At 40.7% G+C, this 21,169-nt stretch overlaps 1 protein-coding gene across 3 annotated transcripts in view; it reads left to right on the top strand.

Annotated features, from left to right (window-relative positions):
- Positions 1 to 1,109: 1,109 nt before the first annotated feature.
- The window catches only part of RIC8B (RIC8 guanine nucleotide exchange factor B), a 38,577-nt gene continuing 18,517 nt past the window's right edge, over positions 1,110 to 21,169 (top strand). Inside the window, exons 1-4 of one of the 3 annotated variants that reach the window (XM_086611123.1) lie at positions 1,110 to 1,196; positions 4,228 to 4,275; positions 15,992 to 16,600; positions 19,620 to 19,714. In XM_086611123.1, coding sequence (XP_086467249.1) covers positions 1,110 to 1,196; positions 4,228 to 4,275; positions 15,992 to 16,600; positions 19,620 to 19,714 — 839 coding nt within the window. Of the gene's footprint in view, positions 1,197 to 4,227; positions 4,276 to 8,199; positions 8,251 to 9,569; positions 9,610 to 15,991; positions 16,601 to 19,619; positions 19,715 to 21,169 lie in introns of those variants that run through there. The other 2 variants (XM_086611124.1, XM_009980287.2) reach the window with 2 other exon arrangements.

The raw sequence follows: 21,169 nt of genomic DNA, 5'->3' as shown, positions 1-21,169 counted from the left end.
CCTGCCCTGATGGTGGTTTCTGCCACGGAGCCCATCGTTTGCGAGACGAAAGGTTTCTCTTTGTGACCAGGGAGTCCCTCTTGAATTGCTGCTGAAGGAGTAAACGCTTCAAGGAGAGACCGACTGCAGCTCCCTCTGAAGTTTTATTATCGTGATATTTGTTAACTTTGATATCTCGCTTAATGCCATCTGGACAGCGAACTTTGATTGGAAGGCACCGTGAGTATGGATACACCACATTATCTTCTCGCTGTAGTTTAAACCCACGGTCTTGCAGCGCGCTGTAGAGACACAGCTCACCTTCGCTGTGCCACCGCTGGCTCTGCCGGTGCCGCCCACCCTCCCGCCGCCGCCGCCGCCCCCCGAGCAAACCGGGGCAGCGGCGCGGCACCGGCACCGCTGCTCCCCGCCGCCCCGGTCGCTCACACCCGCATCGACACCATCCGAAAACGCGTTACCGACCCCTCCGTGAAAGGGCGCGCGGGCGGTTTTGGGAAGCTGGCCGTGCCGTCCCTCAGGGAGAGGGGCTTTGTCTCCAAATGGAAACGGGCGATTTCCGCGCACCCTCCCCGCTCTGGTGGCTCGGACTCGAGAGAAGGGGCTTCATTTTGCTGCCGGACGTTACGGCGAAGCCGAACGTGGAAGGCATGTGTCGAGGCGTGCTTTGTGCTACTGAGCGACCCGAGGGCGCTCGCCCACCCGGCGGTGGCGGCTCGGGAGGCGAACCCGCGCTCCTTATCCCGCTCCGCCGCCCTTCCCGCCAGGCGCCCTCAGGGCTGCCCGGCGCGGACTGCAGCACCCATCGTGCCCCGCAGACCCCGCCGCAGTGCCACGTCGCTTGGCATACTGGGAGGCGTAGTCCTCTCCCCGCCCTCTTCTGCCGGCGGGACTGGGCGGGAAGGCAGCCAATAAGAGGGCTCAGGAGTGCACGCGGCTGCCCCCTCCAGCCAATAGCGCGCGAGCGCTGCCTGCCAGTCTGGGCGGTTTCCAAGGCGAGCGTTGCGTCACGTCGCGCCACGGGGGCGCGGGGCGGGAGGTCAGGGCGCGGCGGGGCGGTGGCTGCTGCCGGCGGAGCCGAGCGGGGTAGGCGGCGGCAGCGGCCGGCCGGCATGGAGCTGGGCGCGGTGCTGGAGGCTGTGGAGGGGCGCGGTGGCCCCGAGGCGGTGGAGCGGGTCCTGGCGCGGTACAACGAGGAGGTAACGGGTCGCTGGGGAGGGCGGGCGGGCGTCCTCCCTCTCCCCCCACCCGCCGCGGCGTCAGCCGGCCCCTCCACCCCCGCTCCCCGCGGCGGTGTTGCCGCCCCGCCCCGCCCTCGGTAGCACCGCCGGCACCGGGCGACGGGGTCCAGTCCCCCCTTCCGCAGGTTTGCCGGAGCTCCGGCCGATGTCCCCCCGGGCTGGGCTCTGCGGCGGGTCCCCTGCGGTCACCGCTTCGGCTGCCGTTCCCTCGGCGAGCGGCGCCGGGGCGGCGTGCCCGGTGTAGCCTGCCCGCGTCCCCTGCGCTTCCCGGGGTGCCCTCCGCCCGCAGGCTGTGCAGGGCACCGCGGCAGGGTGGCGGCGGGGAGGGAGGGCAGTGCCTAGAGGAGAGCAGGCTTCCGCGGGAGTGCCGAGCCCGCGCTGTCCGCGGGGAGATCGGGCCCGTTATCGCTGCCGTTCCAGTTGATACGCCGTTACAATATGATATGTTGATATGTCTTGCTCAGTCAAGAAGTGAAGGGATTTCCTGGTAGTGTTGGGAAGTAGACAGTGGAGTGAAGCTAGACGTTAGGTGGATTTATGTTCCCTCCCCCCCACCTGCTCTCCAATAGAGACATTTTGACACCTGTATTTCAGTAGACCAGTATAGTCTATTTCTGAAGATCACTTCTCAACCCATCAGGTGTCTGCCCTTCATGTAGATACTTCTGTGACTGGTACACGAGTCTCTAAAGCTGGTGCTGACTCGGAGTTTGGCTTTAGATGCAAGTTAAATGCGGTTGTGTTGCACTGTCTACCTGCTGAAATTTAGGAATCCGTTACAGGAACAAACATTCAGGTTTTTAGTTAAAGATTCCTAGCTCTGTGGTTAGGGAGAACCCAAATGAATGTGGAGTGGTGTACAGTTCTTCTTCAGCCTCCAAGAGATGGCTTGAAGTTTGCCACCTTATGTTCAATATGTTTTAAATCTAACAATAGCAGTAACTGATATCTTGACTTCAACTTAAGCTTCTAGGAGAAGCTTGAGCAACAGTCTTGATGTAGGCTGCCTTTGTGCACATGAAATTCAAATGTAGAGATTCATGCAGCTGCAGAGCACTTTGTCTGAAGGGTGGGTCGATCTAGCGTTCATTAGTCGCATCTAGCTGTTTTAACTCGCTGACCTCTAAGGTACAGCGGAAGGATTCTGATTGAGGGAACCTTTTGTCTCCTGTCTTTACTCTTAAAAATGACCCTTTGTTAAATGTGTTCAGGCAAAAAGCGCACGCAAACATTGTTTCTTAATTTTGCTGTACTGGATTTTATGCCACTTCAGCAGCTTCACCAGATGAATTATTTAGGCTTAAGCTGGACTCTGAAGGACAGAGTGAGAGCTGTTGTGGTTTCTATTCTGGCATTTCAAGTCTTCGAATGAAGTCGTGGAGTTGCATATGTAGCTAAATACTTCTTTTGAAGTGGGATAGAAATCTTTTAATACTGTCTTGATATGGCATTTCTCTTATTGTGTTTCTTGATAAGAATTTTGCCTTAACATTTCCTACATCTCTCGTTGTGTGCAATGAGTTACTAACTCAGATGTTTCACCTGTGGGCCAGCAAAGACTGGGCGCAGTACTCCAGGTTCCAGATCTTTACTTGTGCCCCTTCTGGGCTTTAGGTTTCCTTAGTTGTTTTTTTCCAAATAAAAAAATTAAACATGCTTTATTTGAAGGGAAGGGATGGATTAAGTGTAGTTCTAAGGTGCAAGTGGCCATAGAATAACTATTATGAGAGGAAATTAATAGGTCTGTTCTTGCTCACCTATGCTGTACCATTTGCAATGATTATTCCAAATCTCTGTTCCTCCAGTGCTTTGACTGCTTGTTGTCACTACATTTCTTTTGTAAATTTCCAAAAATGTTCATGTGCAAGTGCAAAGATTGCCTTCTCTTTGTTAATTGCCCATCAGTTAATGTTCCTCTGCTTTTGGATGGCATTTTGCTGAACTTATGTTGTTCAGCCGCCCTGTAAGAGAAAGCAAAGGAATTATTTTCCTACCATCCTGAAGGATCTAACCAGTATTGGTAACCCTTCATGGTAGGGTAGGTTTGCAAGGCCTTTCTGTGTAATTGTGAGCTTGTGTGATGAAAGGTAAGAGGCTCACTAATGTGCTATGGAGGGTCACTTTTGTTTTTCAGTCACCTGCATGATGTAGCAAGTTCTGTATTAGAAATAATAGAAATTGAGATTTATATATTTTTAGAAGCTGTTCATCATGCTTAATGGTTTGACCTGGAAGATTTAAAATGTCATTAAAATAACTCTCTGTTATTACTGTTGTTTTCTTTGACTGGCAGAATAAACTTTGTGTCATATGAGTAATGTTTCACTAATAACATACTTCAGGATACTAACATATCTATAGTACTAGATATGAAGTGTTTAACTAGAAATGAGTACTTGAGTACTATTTGAAGTGTTTAACAGAAAATGAGTACTCGGTGTTAGACCATGTCTATCTTGTGTTTAACTGTACCAGAGAAACAAATACCTTGGTACTGTGTTTTAGAAATTACCACAGTACGGAAACAAAGGCTTATTTGATTTGTACTAATTGTTTTCTGGGCAAGATTATACTATGGTTGTTCCAGTATGGAACACTTTGAAGTGCAGTCAGAAGCTTGTAAGCAGGAATTGCTTGGGGAAGAGTCTGGGTAATAAGGTATCTGTAAAACATGAGACTGTAGCTCATGTTCTTCACCTTGTAAAGTGCCATATGTGAGGCTATTAATTTGCATCCGAAACACAGCCCACAGGTCAAGGCTTGCTCTGCACCAGTACTGAGGTAATTGTGAAATCGTTAGTTGGAGACGCTTCCTGAAGCTCTTGCTGTTGGGTACAGTGGGAAAGAACAGGAGTTGACGTGGTTATGGCCTCATTATCCGAGGCTGGTTTTAACCAGAATCCTGAAGTTTTATAACAGTTTCGCAGGTTTTACATACTTGGCAGCTGATGTTCATGTAGTGAATGCAAACTCTTCTCTTTTTTTACAGAATCGGGCCATTTTCAATTTTGACCCAGCAGATGAAGACAAAAGAAAGGTAAGTAAAATTGGTTATCAAGCTGCTCTGGTTCAAAGTGTAACGAAGGAAAAGCAGTCTCTTAACTTAGCTGCCATTGTGAAAGGGTGCAGTTAGCCATTATAAAGTTCTGGTTTCAGTTTTGTTTCTGTAGTGTAAGAGACATGACAACTACCCATTTATCGTTTTTTTTTTTTCTGAAAAAGAAAAACAAATCTGCCTAACGAAAAGCCTTGTCTCAAACAAAAGTATTAAAAGTAAAGCCTATAAATAATTTTGTTTGGTATAGATTTGAGGTGGGAGAATAGAGTGAAGATACTCTTCTTCATGTTCTGAGATACACGTTTTGCAATACATTTTTGCTTTATTTCTCCTCTTAGCAGGTAGCGATTTCTTGTCTATGTTAGATACTTAGAGATTATTAGTGCTAAAGATGAAGGGATAAGTACAAAAGAAAGCTATGGGGCTGTAAGGGAGACAAAGGTACCAAAGGCTGTTAATCGGAAGGTATCTCTAATCAGCAGAACATGCACTGTGAATGTCAGGTTCCAAAGGTGGGAAATGTTTGTGTGTTACTGCATGGAGCTGTACAGGTGTGTCAGGGCTTGACAGGTCCCTTGAGATCCATCCACAGCCTCACATTTAAAGCTTGGGCTGCCCTTGATTTTTTTTTTTTCTGTTATTTTTATGGCATAATATGTAGTGACAAGACCGTTCCTTTCTTTTCTGTAATTAGTTTTTGAGCTGATTTGTGTACTTATTCAGAAAATATTCATTAGTGAATAAGGCTGCATGTTTCCTCTATTTCTGAAATAAACTCAAAGCTTGAATCAGAATTGCAACATTCCTGCAAGGATAGCTTGTCTCATACTGGACACACATCAATTCATCCCATGATTTTGTGCAAAGTCTAAATATTTTCAGGTCTTAAGTCTTTTTCTGGTAGAAATGGGAGGGATAAGTCTCTCTGTCCTTTGCATTTACAAAACCATCAGTTATGAGTATGGTAGTCTTAAGTGACAATTGTTTATTGCAGAGGTGACTTGAAGACCTGTTAGCTTGACCTCACTCTTGTGTGCAAATATGCAGTTCAACACAAAAGTAATAGTGAAAGTTACATAAAAGTTATGGTATATATTGCTGTTGTCTCTCATAAATCAAAATAAAATAAAACCAGGAATGTAGCCTAGAAGCCTTCCCCAGTCTTCCTGTAGAATAGGTTTGTTTTGCAGTCCTGGGAGCTCTCTGAAAACATCTTCACCTGCTTTGCTTTTTATATCTTACAGAACAGCTGTTACAGACTTCATAAGATTCCATTTCCCAACCCCCCGATATATGTAACTTTCTTGGTTGAGATTTAGATATCTGTTAAATGCAGAGTTATAACAGGATATTTATGGGAAGCATCTTTATTTTATTACAGGATATGGAAATTTGAATCAATGTTTAAAGCTGTAGTTGAGCAATAGCCAGTATGACAAACACCTAAGTATGTTTGGTAGTTTTGTAAGCTGAATGTTTTAGAGGTGTACATACAGTTGAATAATGTTTTATTCAATGGTTTAAGCCTGTTGCTGTAGTTGATTGTGGCTTCTGTCTTGCTAAGAAATATTCTGAAAATCCTTGGTAGAATTGTTACTTAATTGGTTAAGTTCTTGACACATTTTCTGGGGAAGCTGTTGTTCTTTCTGTGACATTAATTTAAAGCTGAATGAAGCTTATCAAGGGGTGTTGAGGACAGTAAGCAGACTTAATTCTATTCCGAAAAAAAAACCCTTAAATTTTTTTTTTAAATTGCATTTTGATAGTGTTACATCCTTACTGGAAAAGACATTAATTGTATGTGATCAGAGTCACATTTTTAAAGGCAACTTTTATGTGCACATACTTGATAATAAAAAGTTGTGGGATTTTTTTGTTCCTGAATCTGCCCTCATTATTCTCTGGGAAGTAGATAAGAAAAATACAGCTTTGAACAGATGCCACTGAAAAATTGTACACTTCTAAAGCTTCGAAAGACCTATGTACAGTTATTAAATACTTGGCTTTATCTATGGCTTTATTCGAAGTTGATGGTCAGTAATGTGTTGACAGGACTATGTGTGTCCTTTTTAATCTCTGTGTTTGCTCAATATCCTTAATGTTTGTAAAACATTCAGCATTCTCCTTTTATCCTTCAGGTTTAAATAAAAATGCTTTAAATTGAAAGTTAAAATGGTACCATGGCTCTTGCTAAGAGCACATTACTGAAATTGTCACAAAAATTAATGGATGTTGCTCAAAGACTTCATGACGTAGTCTCATGCCAATACAGAAACATGTTGCTTTTTTTGTTTAGTATTACCAAAATACTAATTAGTATTACCATACTACTAATTATGTTGACAGTATGTGCAGTCCTGCTACTATTAGCTTTCAATGATTGCGGTGAAGGAGAGTTCAGACGAAGAGTCACAATTCATGATGAAGTCATGTAGTAGACTTGAAGTTCAGGTATGGGGGGAAAATACAGAGGGGCTTCAGGATTTTGTCTTTGGTTTCTGGCGCTATTGGAAACTTGCTATGTAACCTGGTGAATGCAATGCATAGTTTTTACCAGTCTCTTGCTGCATATTGAGTTTGTTCATTTCTAGGAGTAAATTTTCTTTTCGTCGTTTACTCCAGCAAGCCTCACAGACTTTGTTGTCAGTCATTTATGTCTATACAAGAGTGCAAGTAAAAGATTGACTGTAGCGATGCAAGTTTTTTCTCTGCCTCACCATACAGCTTCAGCCATGAATTACAGCAAGGTTGTGTCTATAGTGTAATTGTGTTGTAACGTAGGGCTGGATACTGTTAGGGAGAGGATAACCCGTATACAACAGTGACACGCTGTAAAATATGAAAGACAGTAGGGGCAATACTATGGATAGACTGTAGGATGTGGGTAAATCAGACAGCAAAAGTTGTTCTGTCCTAATATGGCTATCAAATCATGACGCTTTATGCTGTAAACTAATTCAATCAGCAGTGAGTTTGTAGTACTGAACTCCAGGAGAAAAGTAGGTTGTGTCCTCCAGAAGGCAGGAGGAGAAGTAATGCTATCAAGCTTGTCTATCTGAACATAGCTGCAGAACTTGAATACATCACAGGATGATAAAAATCACAAGATCATAATGTGAGCTGTTACTTGTCTTGGTTGTTTTGTTTAACAATGTATGTGTCTGCATTGGCCTACGGGCGGATGCTATGGATATAAATCGATTGGCAACCTGTGCTGTACTGTAAGATCTACTCGGATACCAGGCAGATCAAGTTGGTGCCATTCCTTCCTAACTTTTTGTACACCAACAAAAAATAAGAATTTCTGAAAGCTTGTTTTCGGTTTGTGCCTGTAAACAGTATAGAAATTGCCAACCAGAGGTAAATGTGTTCTAGAATAGCAACTGAAAAGTGTAGTTGCTTCAGAGTAGCTTGACCAGCTCTTAGAAATCTAAAATATTTGTCTCAACCAGCCAAGAAGTTCTAGAGAGTGTTTTGCTGGAAAAAGTTGAGTCTTCAGAACTGCAACACTTCACAGCAGCATGGCATGGTTGGCACAAACAGCTGGTTCTTTAGGTCCATGCCGGAAGGTACCCCAGAAAATGAATATCTGGTAATTGACTGGGCAGTCACCTTGGAGAAAAATGTCAGGCGTAGTGTCTCCTTCTTGATGTAGCACAGCAGGCACTTCAGCTCAAGCCTCACATGTCCTAATACAAAGGAGAAATTTTAATTTAGATCTACCTTCTCATCATTTAATAGCTTTGTTCTCTATTATTTATACCTTCACAGACGCAAATCCTGCTTCTGAAGCAGCAACACATTTGTGCTGTTTACAGACTTAAAATGGCAAGAAAATGATGGCACTGTTTGTGGCCTGGAAATGTCTGTCAGTACTCATTCCCTGGTTAGCCATGGCCCTGCACAACCGGAAGGAGCTACAGCACCGTTTGCTTAGCTGATAGAACACCGAAAGTAAGTCTGTCCAAGGTAGCAAGCAAGACTGACTTTTTAAATTGGACGGAGATGCTGAGTTGAGGGGAGGAAGAGGGGAAAAAAAGGAAGCAGCAGCCGAATACAAGAATGTTACTCATAAGCCATATTATTACCTGAAATGGTAGGGTCTTTATGATTGACATAGTGCCTCCTCAACTCCCTATGTTTTGTGTGCTTCAACTCTTGTAGTACTTAAAGCACCTGGCTTCTGCTCCACTGTCTCTGGCTTACTGTGTTGGGTTAGTCCTGTAATAGAAATCTTTAAAGTTTGAGATCGGTTTTCTTGGTTTATTGTTCAGGTTCAATTTGAACAGAATGGATCTAAAATTCAAGGCCTCCTTTAGTGGGAAGAAAATCGCCAAACCAGTCTTTTTCCTTACATTGCTGAATGTTTTAAAGATGTTGAAATAGATGATGGTAAATCATACCAAATGTATTGTGGGACCTTCTCTCCTAATTAAATTCATGATGTGGGGAGATTCCTTAAGGCTGTGGACTGTGCCATATTTGAACTTTGGAAGGATGGAAGCAGCAAAGTTATGTTGATGGAGCAAGATGCTGTCATGCTCTAAATCTCAGCAGAACCTCATTATTAGGTAGTGCTGTTGACACTGTGACACTTCTGGGAGGTCTGAAGGCTTCTGTGGCCACTAAGGCACAGAACTTTTCTCCTCCCAGTAACTTTGTTTCAAGCTTTTAAAGTCTGTTAGTGAGTGTCCTAGAAAAAAATATTAAGCTCCAGCGCTCCTGTGGGCGCACTGTGTGGTATCTTAGTGTTAATTGTGGTTGTTATTGTTCTGACTTTACTGAAACCCCTTAAGGGAGTACCAGTCTGTAAGAGACAAAAAGTTACTAAGTATCCTTTATTAATACTAAGCGTATGTTCTAATTCTCTCTGGTCCTGCCCATTCCCATCCAGCATTTTTCAGTTTTTACATCTCCGAAGGTTTATGTCAAGCCAGTGAAACCCATCTCTCCTTTTTAAACCCTTCTTTTACCACTGTGTTACACAGGTTATAAAGGATTCTCCCTCTCCCTGTTCAGTGGGGAGGGCAAGGGGGGCTGCTGAGAGTGCAGCTATGCAGAATTTCACCTTTCTGTGACTCTGAAACAGGTGTTTATTCCACTGGTTCTGACAGCACAGACTACTGTGCTTGCTGCTCACCTTACCTGTGGAGTCCCATCTAGCCGAAGGTCTTGTGTGTTCAAAGCTGCGACTTGGGCCTCTGCCATGTCAGAGCTGGCAGGCTCCGGCCGAACAGGCCGACCTCCCGCTGTTGATATGGGCTGAACAATGAAGTTTTGAAATGAAGTGGACCGAATCCTCAAGGAATGCAAGTATGGACCTTCCCTCCCTGCCCATGTCTGTCCACAAAGACCAGGCAAAAATTGGGCATGGCCTTTTCAGAGGAGGTGATCTAATTGTCCCATTATTCAGCAGAGTTGATTATAAATCTTCTATAAATGTTGTCTTGACTTCCAGAGGAAAGGAAGGCTTGAACTAATGTTTCAGATACTCTGGGGCTTACTTGCTTACTGCCTTGGATGCTGAACTCTGAAGCCTAAGAGCAGAATAAAGTATTTATTTTATTATTTTAATGCTGCTCCTGCTAGCAGAAATGATCAGCCGATGTTCTTACTCAGCAGTTCCAAGTTATGTCTCTTTGCTCCTGGAATCTCTTATCTCTGACTTGCCAGAAACATAGTTTCTCTTTGGTTTTCTACAAAGTTTTGTATAGTCTAATGAAAACATAGGAAACATACAAAATGCTTAATTTTGCCTTATATGAGATAGAGATGGACTATTTAAGGCTATTTAAGAGAAGCTTCTGAATAACTTGGAGAGCCACAGAAGCTTAAAGTTGTTGTAAAAATTAATGTCCAGTTTATTGTGATTACTGCTAACGTTCCTTTCAATTACCTGCAATTGGGTAGAATCTACTGTGAATCTTCACGTTTTTAGCAAAGTAGAACGTAAGTTTGAGGAATAGGTAGCAATACAGATGGACTAAACAATAGAAGACCTTTATGACCTGTTGAGGAAACACAGTTCCTTGAACTTTGTGTCTGGCACTAAAGTTGATTTCATTAACTGTTCTCACCACTGAACAGCAGCAGAACTAGGTTGAATTAAATTGAGAATGTACTTCTCTTGAACCCCTAGAGAGAATTTAATTAAAAATTGAAATTTGAAAATGATGGAAGACATGGGTCCAAAGACAAAGAGAACTAGAGGGACTTAAGCTAGTACGGAAGAAGGAAGGCATGACTTGGTACTACTTGTGATGTTCCTATTCTCATAAATTATGTGCTCCGGCACATAATGCTTGATGAAGCCAAAAACATTGCGGCTTCTGGTTCGCCTATGCTAAAAGAGTGAGCAAGCACTCACTGTTAGGTCTATGACTTTTCTTTCACAGCTATTAAAGAAGAGTGGGGAAGACTTGTTTTTTTTGTGGGCAGTTCTTTAAAAAGCTTGATTTTTTTGTTTAAGTTAAGCCTAACATGAGCAGTAAGAATTTCATAAGTCTGACCTACTCATATTGCTCCCTGTGTGCTAATATCACTTGCTGTTCCATCAAGATAGGTGTATTTATGCCTTGAAATATACAAAGAAGTCTTGAAAACATTGATCTTGAGAAACGAATGAAGGTGATTCAAAACCAAGCACACCTCCTGTGTTCTGCTGTTGTAGAATTTCTGTTCTTGATGGACTTTTCAGGCAATTTTGTTACTAATATGCTCTGTCAGTGAGGAAAGTGGAAAATGGGAGCAACATGTATTTCCAAGTCAATTTAACAGTTGATTTTTTTTTTTTTTTTTTTTTTTTTTGCCTCCCTTGCTTTAAATTAAACTTGAATGCTAAGCAGCATACCCTTCTGGTATTTGCAGCATACCCCTTCTGGTATTTACAGCATCTATGGCCTAATTCAAAAATAAAGGTGCAGAAAAGGAGAGATATTTCTATAATGTTTAGCAGAAGTGGTGGTGTTCACCTTTGAATTGCAGCTTCACTAGCACTGAGTAATCTGTGTCTAAATTAAATGCTGTATTCAGTAAAGCAGTGTTGTTTGCTTGGATTTGGATAATTGCAGAATGGAGAATGTATTCTCTTGTTCCTCTTGTAATCCAAAGGCCTGTATAAGTAAAGAGAATGATTTGCCAAAGGAGAAGGAGCGAATAAGGGGAAATTGTCTCCATTTCTGACCAAGACATTTATTACTCTGGTGTTGACAAGCTACAGTAAATTCAACTTACATACTGTGGCCAAAGTTTAGTGGTCTGTGAATTGAAAAAAGTGGATATAGGTCAAGTGTACTTTCTAAACATCTTTGAACACAAAGAGAGGAGGTAGAAAAGGACCTCACATGCAGGCATCCCAGGATCAGAGAGCAACATCATGGAGTACCCTGTTTTTCACAAGCACCTAGTATCCCCAGCTGAGGTTGAGCCTGGAAAATATAAGCACCTGCTAATAAGCACTTACAGTGCTCCCCTCTCCTGTCCGCTCCCCCCCATCTAATGAACCTGTAAACAAAGATGGTGAAAGGAAAATGGAAGTAAAGAGATGATACCTTCTTGCCCAAAGCCACGCAATAGGTCTGTGGCTAAGCAAAGAAGAAAATGCACGTCTCTTGTATTTCAGAATATTGCGTTTTCTATAGGACTGTGTTGCTTCTTAGCATCAAGCGTTCATGCTATCAGAATAAAGAACCAAAATGGATGAATGTTTTACTCGTCAAGACAAGATGACAAATGGGTGTTTCTAGGCTTCCTGTTTTAGCACGCAGTAAAATTTAAAAATGTTTTAACATTACTCACACTACGGCATGGACAAAAGGAGTGATGTGTGTTGCTCTTAACTTTGCTGTTAGCATGAAAGCTGAGAATTCTTGAGTTTTGGAGAAGTGAATGTATTTTACAATTAAAAAAAAAAAAAAAAGTACTAGAACCTGCCCTGGTTCTATGGAAAAACACTTCCTTTGTAGCACAACTGATGAAAGTCAAACTCACTTCTGAATGTTGAAAGGATAGAACTCAAAAAAGGAAATGTTAAATTTGTACAATAATTTAAGAGGTAGCAATAAAACTCTGAAGCTAGGATGATCGTAATATATTACATGAAAGGGGAGGTACCTTGCTATCTGAATTCTTTTACTTGCTTTCATTTCCAAGCTCCTTAGTTTATTCCATGCTAATGGTCCACAGAGGGGTGGAAAAAGCACCACCTAAAGAAAATGAAAAGGATGATAATGCTTTTGTGTTGGTTCTGTCCTTTCCTGTTTCTCTTCTCTCTGCGCATCCTTTTTCTCATGCTGTCAAGAAGAAAGCAGAAAATGTGCTGTATGATGTTTGGTTTTAGTTTTCTCCAAGGCAGTTTAATAGGATGAATTTTGTTTTCTTGCTTCAAAACTTGCCATGGGTAACCTCTTCAAACATAATCAGATGCTCTATTTTTTTCCTAGCTCCTGTTGTCACCTGAGATCAGCCAGTAGTGATTCACTGTCACAGATTTTCAGTAGTATTGCAAGTGGCAGTATCGTAACAGAATGTTGGTCCCTTTAAAATCACTCTTGATGGCTTACCAGGGTCTAACTCCAGCGAACTTCGTCAGCAGTCCTTTTGTGTTTTTCAGTTATGTGAGTCTTACAGCAAAATACATTTTTTTTAAGATGTAATGGCTAGGAAGCTTAGTAACTTACTCTTAAGTGTGTGATGGCTTAGTTCTTAATATAGTATGCATAAGGCTATATAATTAATGCTTTTTAAAATAAATAATAAGCCTTGCTTGTATTGTGAAATCTTTTATACAGCCAAGGCTTCAGGAACGCTTTAAGAAATGAAGTGCCTTACAAGCACACCAATGGTTTGGGTTTTTTAAGTTGTAAGTAGATTGCTAAATCTGAAACAAAATGCTTGTGTTCTATTATGTATCTTTAGTACAGCTATTCAGAGTTAAGAATCTTCTATTGCTGCATTTCAGTAAGGTTTGAAGCTATGAGATGATGGTTTTTATAATCTTTAATTAAATCCAAGGATAGTCTTCAAATGTATGGAGGGAGGGTTAGGCTTCCACCTCCCACGGCCAAGTCTGTGGGAGTTTGGTGCCCTTTGGGATCTCCCCTGCAGTGCTTTTGACATTTTGCTGTGACAATTCCATAGCAGCAGGTAGATGCAACTTACAAAAAAAAAAAAAAAAAAGTCTGAATTTGGAAGGATTGGTCTCTTTGTAGTCAAATGAGCGTTTAGGTTTTATCTGACTGAGATTAAAGACCAGAGCACCAGGTGCAAGATGTGTATAGGCTCTGCTGCTAACAAAAATGAGTGGAAACTCCCCTTAACTTCAATGGATATTGATCAGATCAGATAATTTATGAAGTGATCCTTGGTATTTAAAGTTCTAGAAGAAACCTTCAGCACTGTTAATGAAAAATCAGATATGTTTTTGTGCTGTATTTATTTACTGATAAGACAGTATGTCTTTGAAGTGTTTGTTCAGCATCTTGGTTTGGGGAAGGCTGGTAACTTGGCTTCTTGTGTTCTTAATATGGTACTCCTACACAGTTCCTGAAGACAGGGAGAGTCCAGTTGGTGAACTGGCTGTTGAATTTGGGTAAATTATTACAGACCACCTTGTAGCAGCTGATGTCAGCAACTGCTAAGTTTAATAGAAACATGCTTAAACAGGGAACAAATTAAACTGGCCTTTTCCTGGAGTTCTGTGGACTGTGGATATCAACTGGTCATTTTTTGTTTCCTTGGTGTTTTTTTTTAAAAGCACTTCAAAGATGCCACCTTCAGAAACATTTAGTGCAGGTCTAGCGTGCTATGCTCAAGTCAGGGCGTTGTACAACTCTGGGAGCAGCGTTAGGTTAATGTTGAAGAACTCTGAAAACTCTGTACTTGAGTATCTTTTTCTAGGTACTTGTCTATGAAATTCCCATGGTAAGTACCTATACACTCGCATAGGTGGTCAAACGTGGGTTTTATACTACTACAGTGTCTCTAATACTCTGATGAAGATTTCTTATGTTGCTTGTGTGATAGTAAGAGGTGGACCTCGTTTCTTGTTTTCAGACTCTTACTGGATTAGTCTAGTCAGAGCTGTGGAAATGTAGTCAAGGTCTTGATTGTCTGGGTGGTGCTTTTGGGTGGGCTTCACCCTAGGACAAGCGTACTAGAAATCATATTGTGAGTTCCTACTGTCTGACTTTGTTTACAGATTGTCTTTTAACATTATTGAAGACTTGTGGTTTTTTTCTCCTTTGTTCTTCTGGAGTATCTGTTCTTGATTTGCTTTAGACTTAATCTTTTTTTTTTTTTTTTTGGCTTTGATTGTAAGTGATCACAGTATCAACATTTGCTTGGATGTCCCAAGTGGAACTTTTGTTTTGAACTTAGGGTCAGGGTGATGGGCTCCTGTGCTCCTTGTCTTTTTGTTGTAGTAGTGTTGAGAAGTGCAATTTCAGAGACCTTTCCCCAAGAACTATTTTTTACTTTACTAGTATTCCTATGCTTTTTAAATCACTTCCTTATTGACATATACTGCCTGAGACCATGGTAGGAATTTCAGGTCCTAAGTGGACTTCTGCACTAGGGCTATTCAACTCAGTTGCTATTGTGGCTGCTTTGGCAATTTATTCATGTCAATGGTCAAGGCACAAAGCTTTTGGGATGAGAAGGGGGAAGAAACTGTATCCTGTGAGGTACAATGCAGTTTGTATTCCCACTTATCTTGGAACTTCTCTGTAACTGTACTTCTGGATCTGATACCCATGAGTAGTAATGTTGTTCTGAGCTTAAGGCATAAAAACCCTATGGAGTCCTCCCCCATCCAAGCAACCTCTTCTGTCCTGTCTTTTCTCCCTTTTGATTCATCACCTGATTGTCCGTTTCTGTCTTATAAAAGCTAATTCTTCTGTAATTCAGATGTTACTGTTCTCATCTGCAGATCCTTGGAGTGTTGTATTTTCTCATGCTGCATTTATGATTGTTCACTCATGCAGTCACTTTGGTATAAAGTATCAGTGAGGTTTTTTGACTTTAAGAGCAATCTGTGTTGACAAAGCAGCAGTTTTGCTGGTTTGGTAAAACTGCTACAGCCGAAGTCTTCCAATAAAACTGCATTATGCTTCTATGTCAGAGGCAACGTTTCCACGAGTCTTACTTAAGATGGGAGAAGGCCGTAGATTAGGTTGAAGTGGCAACACGAATTACAGCTGTTACCAAACACAGAGTACTAATGCTTGTACATTGAGCAGCAGTTATTTTGGTTTGGTTTCTTTTCTCCCAGCCTCCTGACTGAAGTAAGTGCAGCTTATAATTTTGCAGGTACTGTAGGTGTGACTGTTCTGCTTTGACATATTTTTAAGACCTTTCACTTCTCTCTAGCTTTGTTACTCTGGCTACTCAGGTTTTTAGTTCTGATACTGAGAAAACTTGGTAACTGGCAATGGTGGATAGCATCTGCCATTTTGACCTAATGCTTTTGCTAAAGTTTATGTACTTGGATTGTATCCATGAGAACTGGTTTTGATGATCTTTGGAGGTCTTTTGCAATAGTTTGTATTTTGAAGAGCTAATACAGAATACCTAGTTTCTCAAGTCAGGTCAGCTTGAAACTCAAAAGTTATATGGAAGTTTAGCAGAAGTAGTTCCCTATTGCCACTGATGTTTTGATGCTAAAACTGTTCTTTTTTGTTTGTTTGTGTTTGCATAGAAACTGTGCGAGGGAATTCTAAACATCCTTGAAAAAGATACAGAAACTTCATGTCAAGTTGCCTGCCTGGAGGCCCTCCGGATTCTCTCCAGGGACAAGAAGGTTTTAGTGCCTGTAACTACGAAAAGGAACATGCAGATCCTTATGAGACTAGCAAAGCTGGACACTGGGGAAGATCCTTTGGAGAGAGTATCTGAATTTCCTGTTATAGTAGAAGCTTTAAAATGCCTCTGTAACGTGATTTTTAATAGTGCTGTTGCACAGAAGCTCAGTTTGGAACTGAATCTTGCGGCTATGCTCTGCAATCTTCTGGAAAAATGCAAGGACCAACAGTTTGTTGATGACATTAAATGCTTTGATTTGCGTCTCCTCTTCCTCTTGTCACTTCTGCACACAGATATTAGATCACAGTTGCGTCAGGAACTACAAGGGGTGCAAGTTTTGACTCAGGCTTTGGAAAGTTCCCTGAATGTGAGATGGACAGAAGAGTATAAAGCAGCGGAAGATCATGACAGGCCTCCTTTATCTTTGCAAGAGACAGATTGTGCTGTTGAGGCACTAAAGGCTCTTTTTAATGTAACACTTGACAGCTGGAATGTCCACAGCAAGGTAAGGTTTAGCTGAAGTGGTTTTTACATTGGTGGTGTTTAGCCTGCAAGATCCTGAACTAGCAGGTAGATACATAAGAGGCAGTTGTCCAAGCCCCAGAGCAGCAATTTTAACACTTAATTTTTGCTACTGTAGTTTTGATGGAATATGATTGTGTTTTTCAAAATAGCGGTTACGGTAGTCTTGAAATTTTGCATCATAATTTCTCTATGTGCAAAATCAGTCTGAGAAAACTTGTCTGTCTGAATTCTGCTTATGTCATGTATTGATGATCTTGGGCTTTCAAGAGGTGTTGAGTCTTTAATGCTTATTGCTTTGAATACCAAAATAACTTTTTTGTTCTAGTTACTACTTTGGCAAAAAAAATCTAATCAATACATTTACTGTGTAATGGAAGAGTAGCGTGGATTACATAATGCAGGTTAGAACTGTATGTTTTCAAATAAAAAATGCTGAGACAGCCATTTGATAAGAGTCTGAGATTTCTGAAAGGAAATAAATGCTGTTCACTGATAATTAGCTGACTTTTAATATAAGTGTATCAGCTACATCTCTGGAGATTGTGGAGTGTGGCAGTAGGGTAATAATTAGAGCTGAGAAGTCTTCCTAGTTTTCTTCTGTTTTTCTGGGCATGATGATAAGCACATCAACTGTAATTTTTAACAAATAACTCTGAAGAAAGAGTGCTACTGTTCTTAATATCTGTCTCTGCCATCCTCCCAGCGCCAAGTTTTGGACTTAAACGTGATCTTTTAAGATGAGATCAAGTAGAAGAACCAAACGTATTTCATAAATCAAGACAAGATTTATCTTGTTTTTGTTATTACAACATCAGATCTAATTTTTTTTTAGACAAATATGCTGTCTATGTGTTGAATCCCTAAATTTATAAACAGAAATGAAAAGGATAACTTTTTTGTTGAATAACCTAAATCTGTGCTACAGTAATAGAATTAAATAGGGAATCATTCTTTTTAGTCTGCATCATATTGTCTCTAAAACAGTGTTGTCACTGGGCAGTGTAAATATGCAGTGTATAAAGCTTAAGTAGAAGTTTACAGTAGTTAAAATTGACAAATAATTGTTCTCTTTAGTACATTGGACTAAACAGTAAATATGATTTTAATCATAACATTAAGGAATGTAAAACTTGAGGAAAAGTATGAAGCTTATTCTTTGCATTAATATCTCAAGGATACTCCAAATAAGAAATCTTGAACTTTAAGATTGAGTGGGGGAGAAAAAAATCGGAAAAGTTAATACGTCAAATTTCAAGGAAATACGAAGAAAGTGAAGGGTTTTCCTCTTGTTTCTATCCCTGACTTAGACCTTTATTAAAAATACCTTTAACTTTCTCAGAGAAAGTTCTTTTAATAGACAAATGATTGTTATGGAGATAGGAACTTAAGTGGCAAAACTTGACCCAAGTTAAGCATATAACACAGCTGTATGAATGTTTGCTATTTCAGAGTTTGACAACTATCATCTTTGTGATTAAGTACTGTGTGGAGGATATCACGTCAAGTGATATCTTCTCTGGAGAAGCTAGCTCTTTAAATCTGAATCTTGAAGTTGGTATACTCTTACAAAATACTGGCAATCTTGAGAAATTAAAAGCCCAGTTGACCGCAGAAAGGCAAGAGGGAGGTGCCACACAGTTGTGGTGTTACCTGATGAGGTTTTGTTTAGCTGCTGTGTGTGGAATGAGGGAAGTTTTGTCCCACAGAACTTTTCCTCCCAAAGTGCCCAGTCACGCAGCTGTCAGGAGAACTCCCTTCAGATCAGAGGAAATTCTGGCATTAGTACATTTTATTTTATTTTATTTTATATTTTTAATTTGGATGAGAGTTTAAGACTTTCTGGAGTGGGAGAAGCTTGTTTTGTGTTTTGAGATAAAGCTTATATAATAACTCTTTACTAGAAGTTCCTAAAAGCAAGCAACCCTTAAATTAGAGCTCTTTAGTACTTGTAAACTGTTAGCCAGATGTGTTAGGTAGCATTCTGCTTAGCAAGTGTCCCTGTGGAAATATTAATGATCTGTAAGAAGAGTAAACAGCATGTTAATTACACTGGCTGAAGATACAGGATTTGAAGAGATTACAAACACTAGACAGGATGGAAAATAGAAGGAGACCAGAGAGGTTAGACGTGTGGGTAGAAAACTAAATGAGATCTGTCCTAAGCAGTAGAGAACCGTTTGAAACACCAATATTTAATGACTGGAGATGGTTTAAAAGTAGCAAAGCCAGACAAGAGCCGCAGGTGGTACAGTTGGCAGATTTGGATGCTGATGTTACAAAAGATGCATTGGGGCGCTTTGTGCTAGGTCAAACACACCAGAACATATGATGGATGCCAAGAAAAGCTAATGAAAAAAGGACCAGGACAATGATACACACAGTTAAATGATTGCAGTTACTTGTGTACTTTTGTGTGGCTGCCGTCTGGTGGGAGATTGGAAGGGGAATTGCTTAGAGAGAGCAAAAGTAGGGCAAATAAGGTTTCTGCTAGTAGAGAGGTTGTTAAGGAAATGGAGAAAAAGTATGAAGGGAAAAGAAGTAAGTCAAGTAGAGAAAGAAACAGATTGGGTGGGGGAATGAAACTGTTGTCAGCCAAAGGTCTAAATGAGGAGAAAGCAAATTAAATTAAGAACGTACAAAATCTAAATGGATGAAGAGGTGGCCGGATGTAAATATAGGAAGATGATAGTGGTATATTAGGAACAGAGGCACGGAATTGATCGAATGCCTGTAACAGAGTTTTCTGGTAGTAAAGGCTCATTTAGCTGGAAAAAAGTCCCCAGTGACTCTTACAAGGTCTAGTTAAAAGACCAGCATGTGACAGTTATGTTGCATTAAGCATTCAGTGAACTCTAAGGTACAGTCCTTTTATTGACAGGGATGGATGTTACGATCTAATAGGTATTTTCCATCTTTAATTTTTATTATTCTAGTGACCTGAAACTCCCACTTGCAATCTTCAAAATGAAAATATATCTTCATAATTTGTATTTATATAGAATGAATCTCATCAATTTCGTTACATGGCTGCCATCCTTCGACACTGCTTATTAACCACGGGCCCTACTGAAGACAAAACTGAAGAGTTGCACAGGTTGGTAGAATTGCAGAACCAATCTATTTTAAAAGGTTATTTATTTAAAAAAAAATAGAAAAAGAATTACTTTGCCCGAAATCTAAAGTGGAAATCTGAGAAACAATGAAAACTATTAATTCTGAGTAAAATATTATTAATCTCTTTGATGGAAGCTGTTTCCCTGAGATATTGTTTAAGCATGTCCACTATTCCAGAGAAAAAGTGGCTGGCAAGGTTGCTATTTTTGATCAATAATATTGAAGCTGACCTTTTTGAAATCTTATGTGTGTGTGTAACTGAGGATGAAAATACATACAGAAGTTCTAGGGGTAGTGCAAATTGAAGTTGGAATGAAACTTCTGTTATTTTGCAGAGAAGCTGATGGAAAAGCTACATTTTCAGATTTTTGTATGTAACTCGTTAATTCTGATGGATTGAGATGGAAGTAACAAGTTGATATTTTATCTCCAATAGTTCTAGACTGCTTTATTAAAAGTACAAATATCAGTTCCCTGGTCTTGCAGTTTTAGGTGGATTGGGTTTTTTTTCCTCAGTCCTGCACTGAACTGTTCCCTATGTATTTGCAGCCAATAATTCAATCAAAACTCAGAATATTTTTAGTGAGGTGGTGGTTCTCTGTTCAGTGTTACTGTTTTTTTCCATGACACCCTTATTTCTATCGAAGTAGGTCAGCTGTTCACAGGGCTGGACATTACATTAGCTTCAAACACTCTTGGCAATGAAAGTTGATATTGCCATTTTCTTCTTCAGAGATGTCTGTATATCTAAGTGTAGGATCTTTCGAAGATCATCTTCTGAAGCAGCGATCTCCAAGAAGGAAGGATATAGCTTTTCACACCTAGCAGTCTTGAAAGTGTTAAATGAACTTGATTGAAATCTTGGAAAGCTCTTGGAGATCAGCAGTGTTAGTAGGTGAACACTAAAATTCTACATCAGAGCCCTTCTCAGTTGATGCAGACTAGTTTGGAATAATTTAGGATACCGCTGCAGTAGTTGCCATGACTGAAGTTAGTGCTGAGTGTGTCCTGAAAGGCAGTCGGTGCTTTCTCTTTGCTGCTGCTTGTGGCGAGTGTTTTGCACACTCATCCTCTTTTAAGGGAGAGACTAGTGGGAATAAGTTCCCCACTGCTGGGAAAATAACAGATTTGGATAAGTTCAACAACTAGAAGAAGACAGAGATGGTCTTTTAGCATTTAAACTTGTATGCAGTCAGTCAGACTGCCTGGTATTCTGGTGCATTACTATACAGCTGGTGCTCTTCCCGTGAAAACATGTTCTGTTTCCTTGTCCAGGAATCTGACTAGTCTCATCACCGTGTAACATATATCACCTTGAAAAATTTAATTGTCGTGTGCTGTTGCCAAAGGATGCATGTTATGCAGGTCCTTTTGCTTTTAGCTTTTGCAAACACTTGCAGATGACATCCAAAAAGGGCTTTCCATATAGAAGTAG

The sequence above is a fragment of the Tauraco erythrolophus genome, chromosome 4 (genome assembly GCF_009769465.1).
Source record: "Tauraco erythrolophus isolate bTauEry1 chromosome 4, bTauEry1.pri, whole genome shotgun sequence".
Classification (NCBI taxonomy): domain Eukaryota; kingdom Metazoa; phylum Chordata; class Aves; order Musophagiformes; family Musophagidae; genus Tauraco; species Tauraco erythrolophus.
This window is presented reverse-complemented; position numbering and strand designations above follow the sequence as displayed.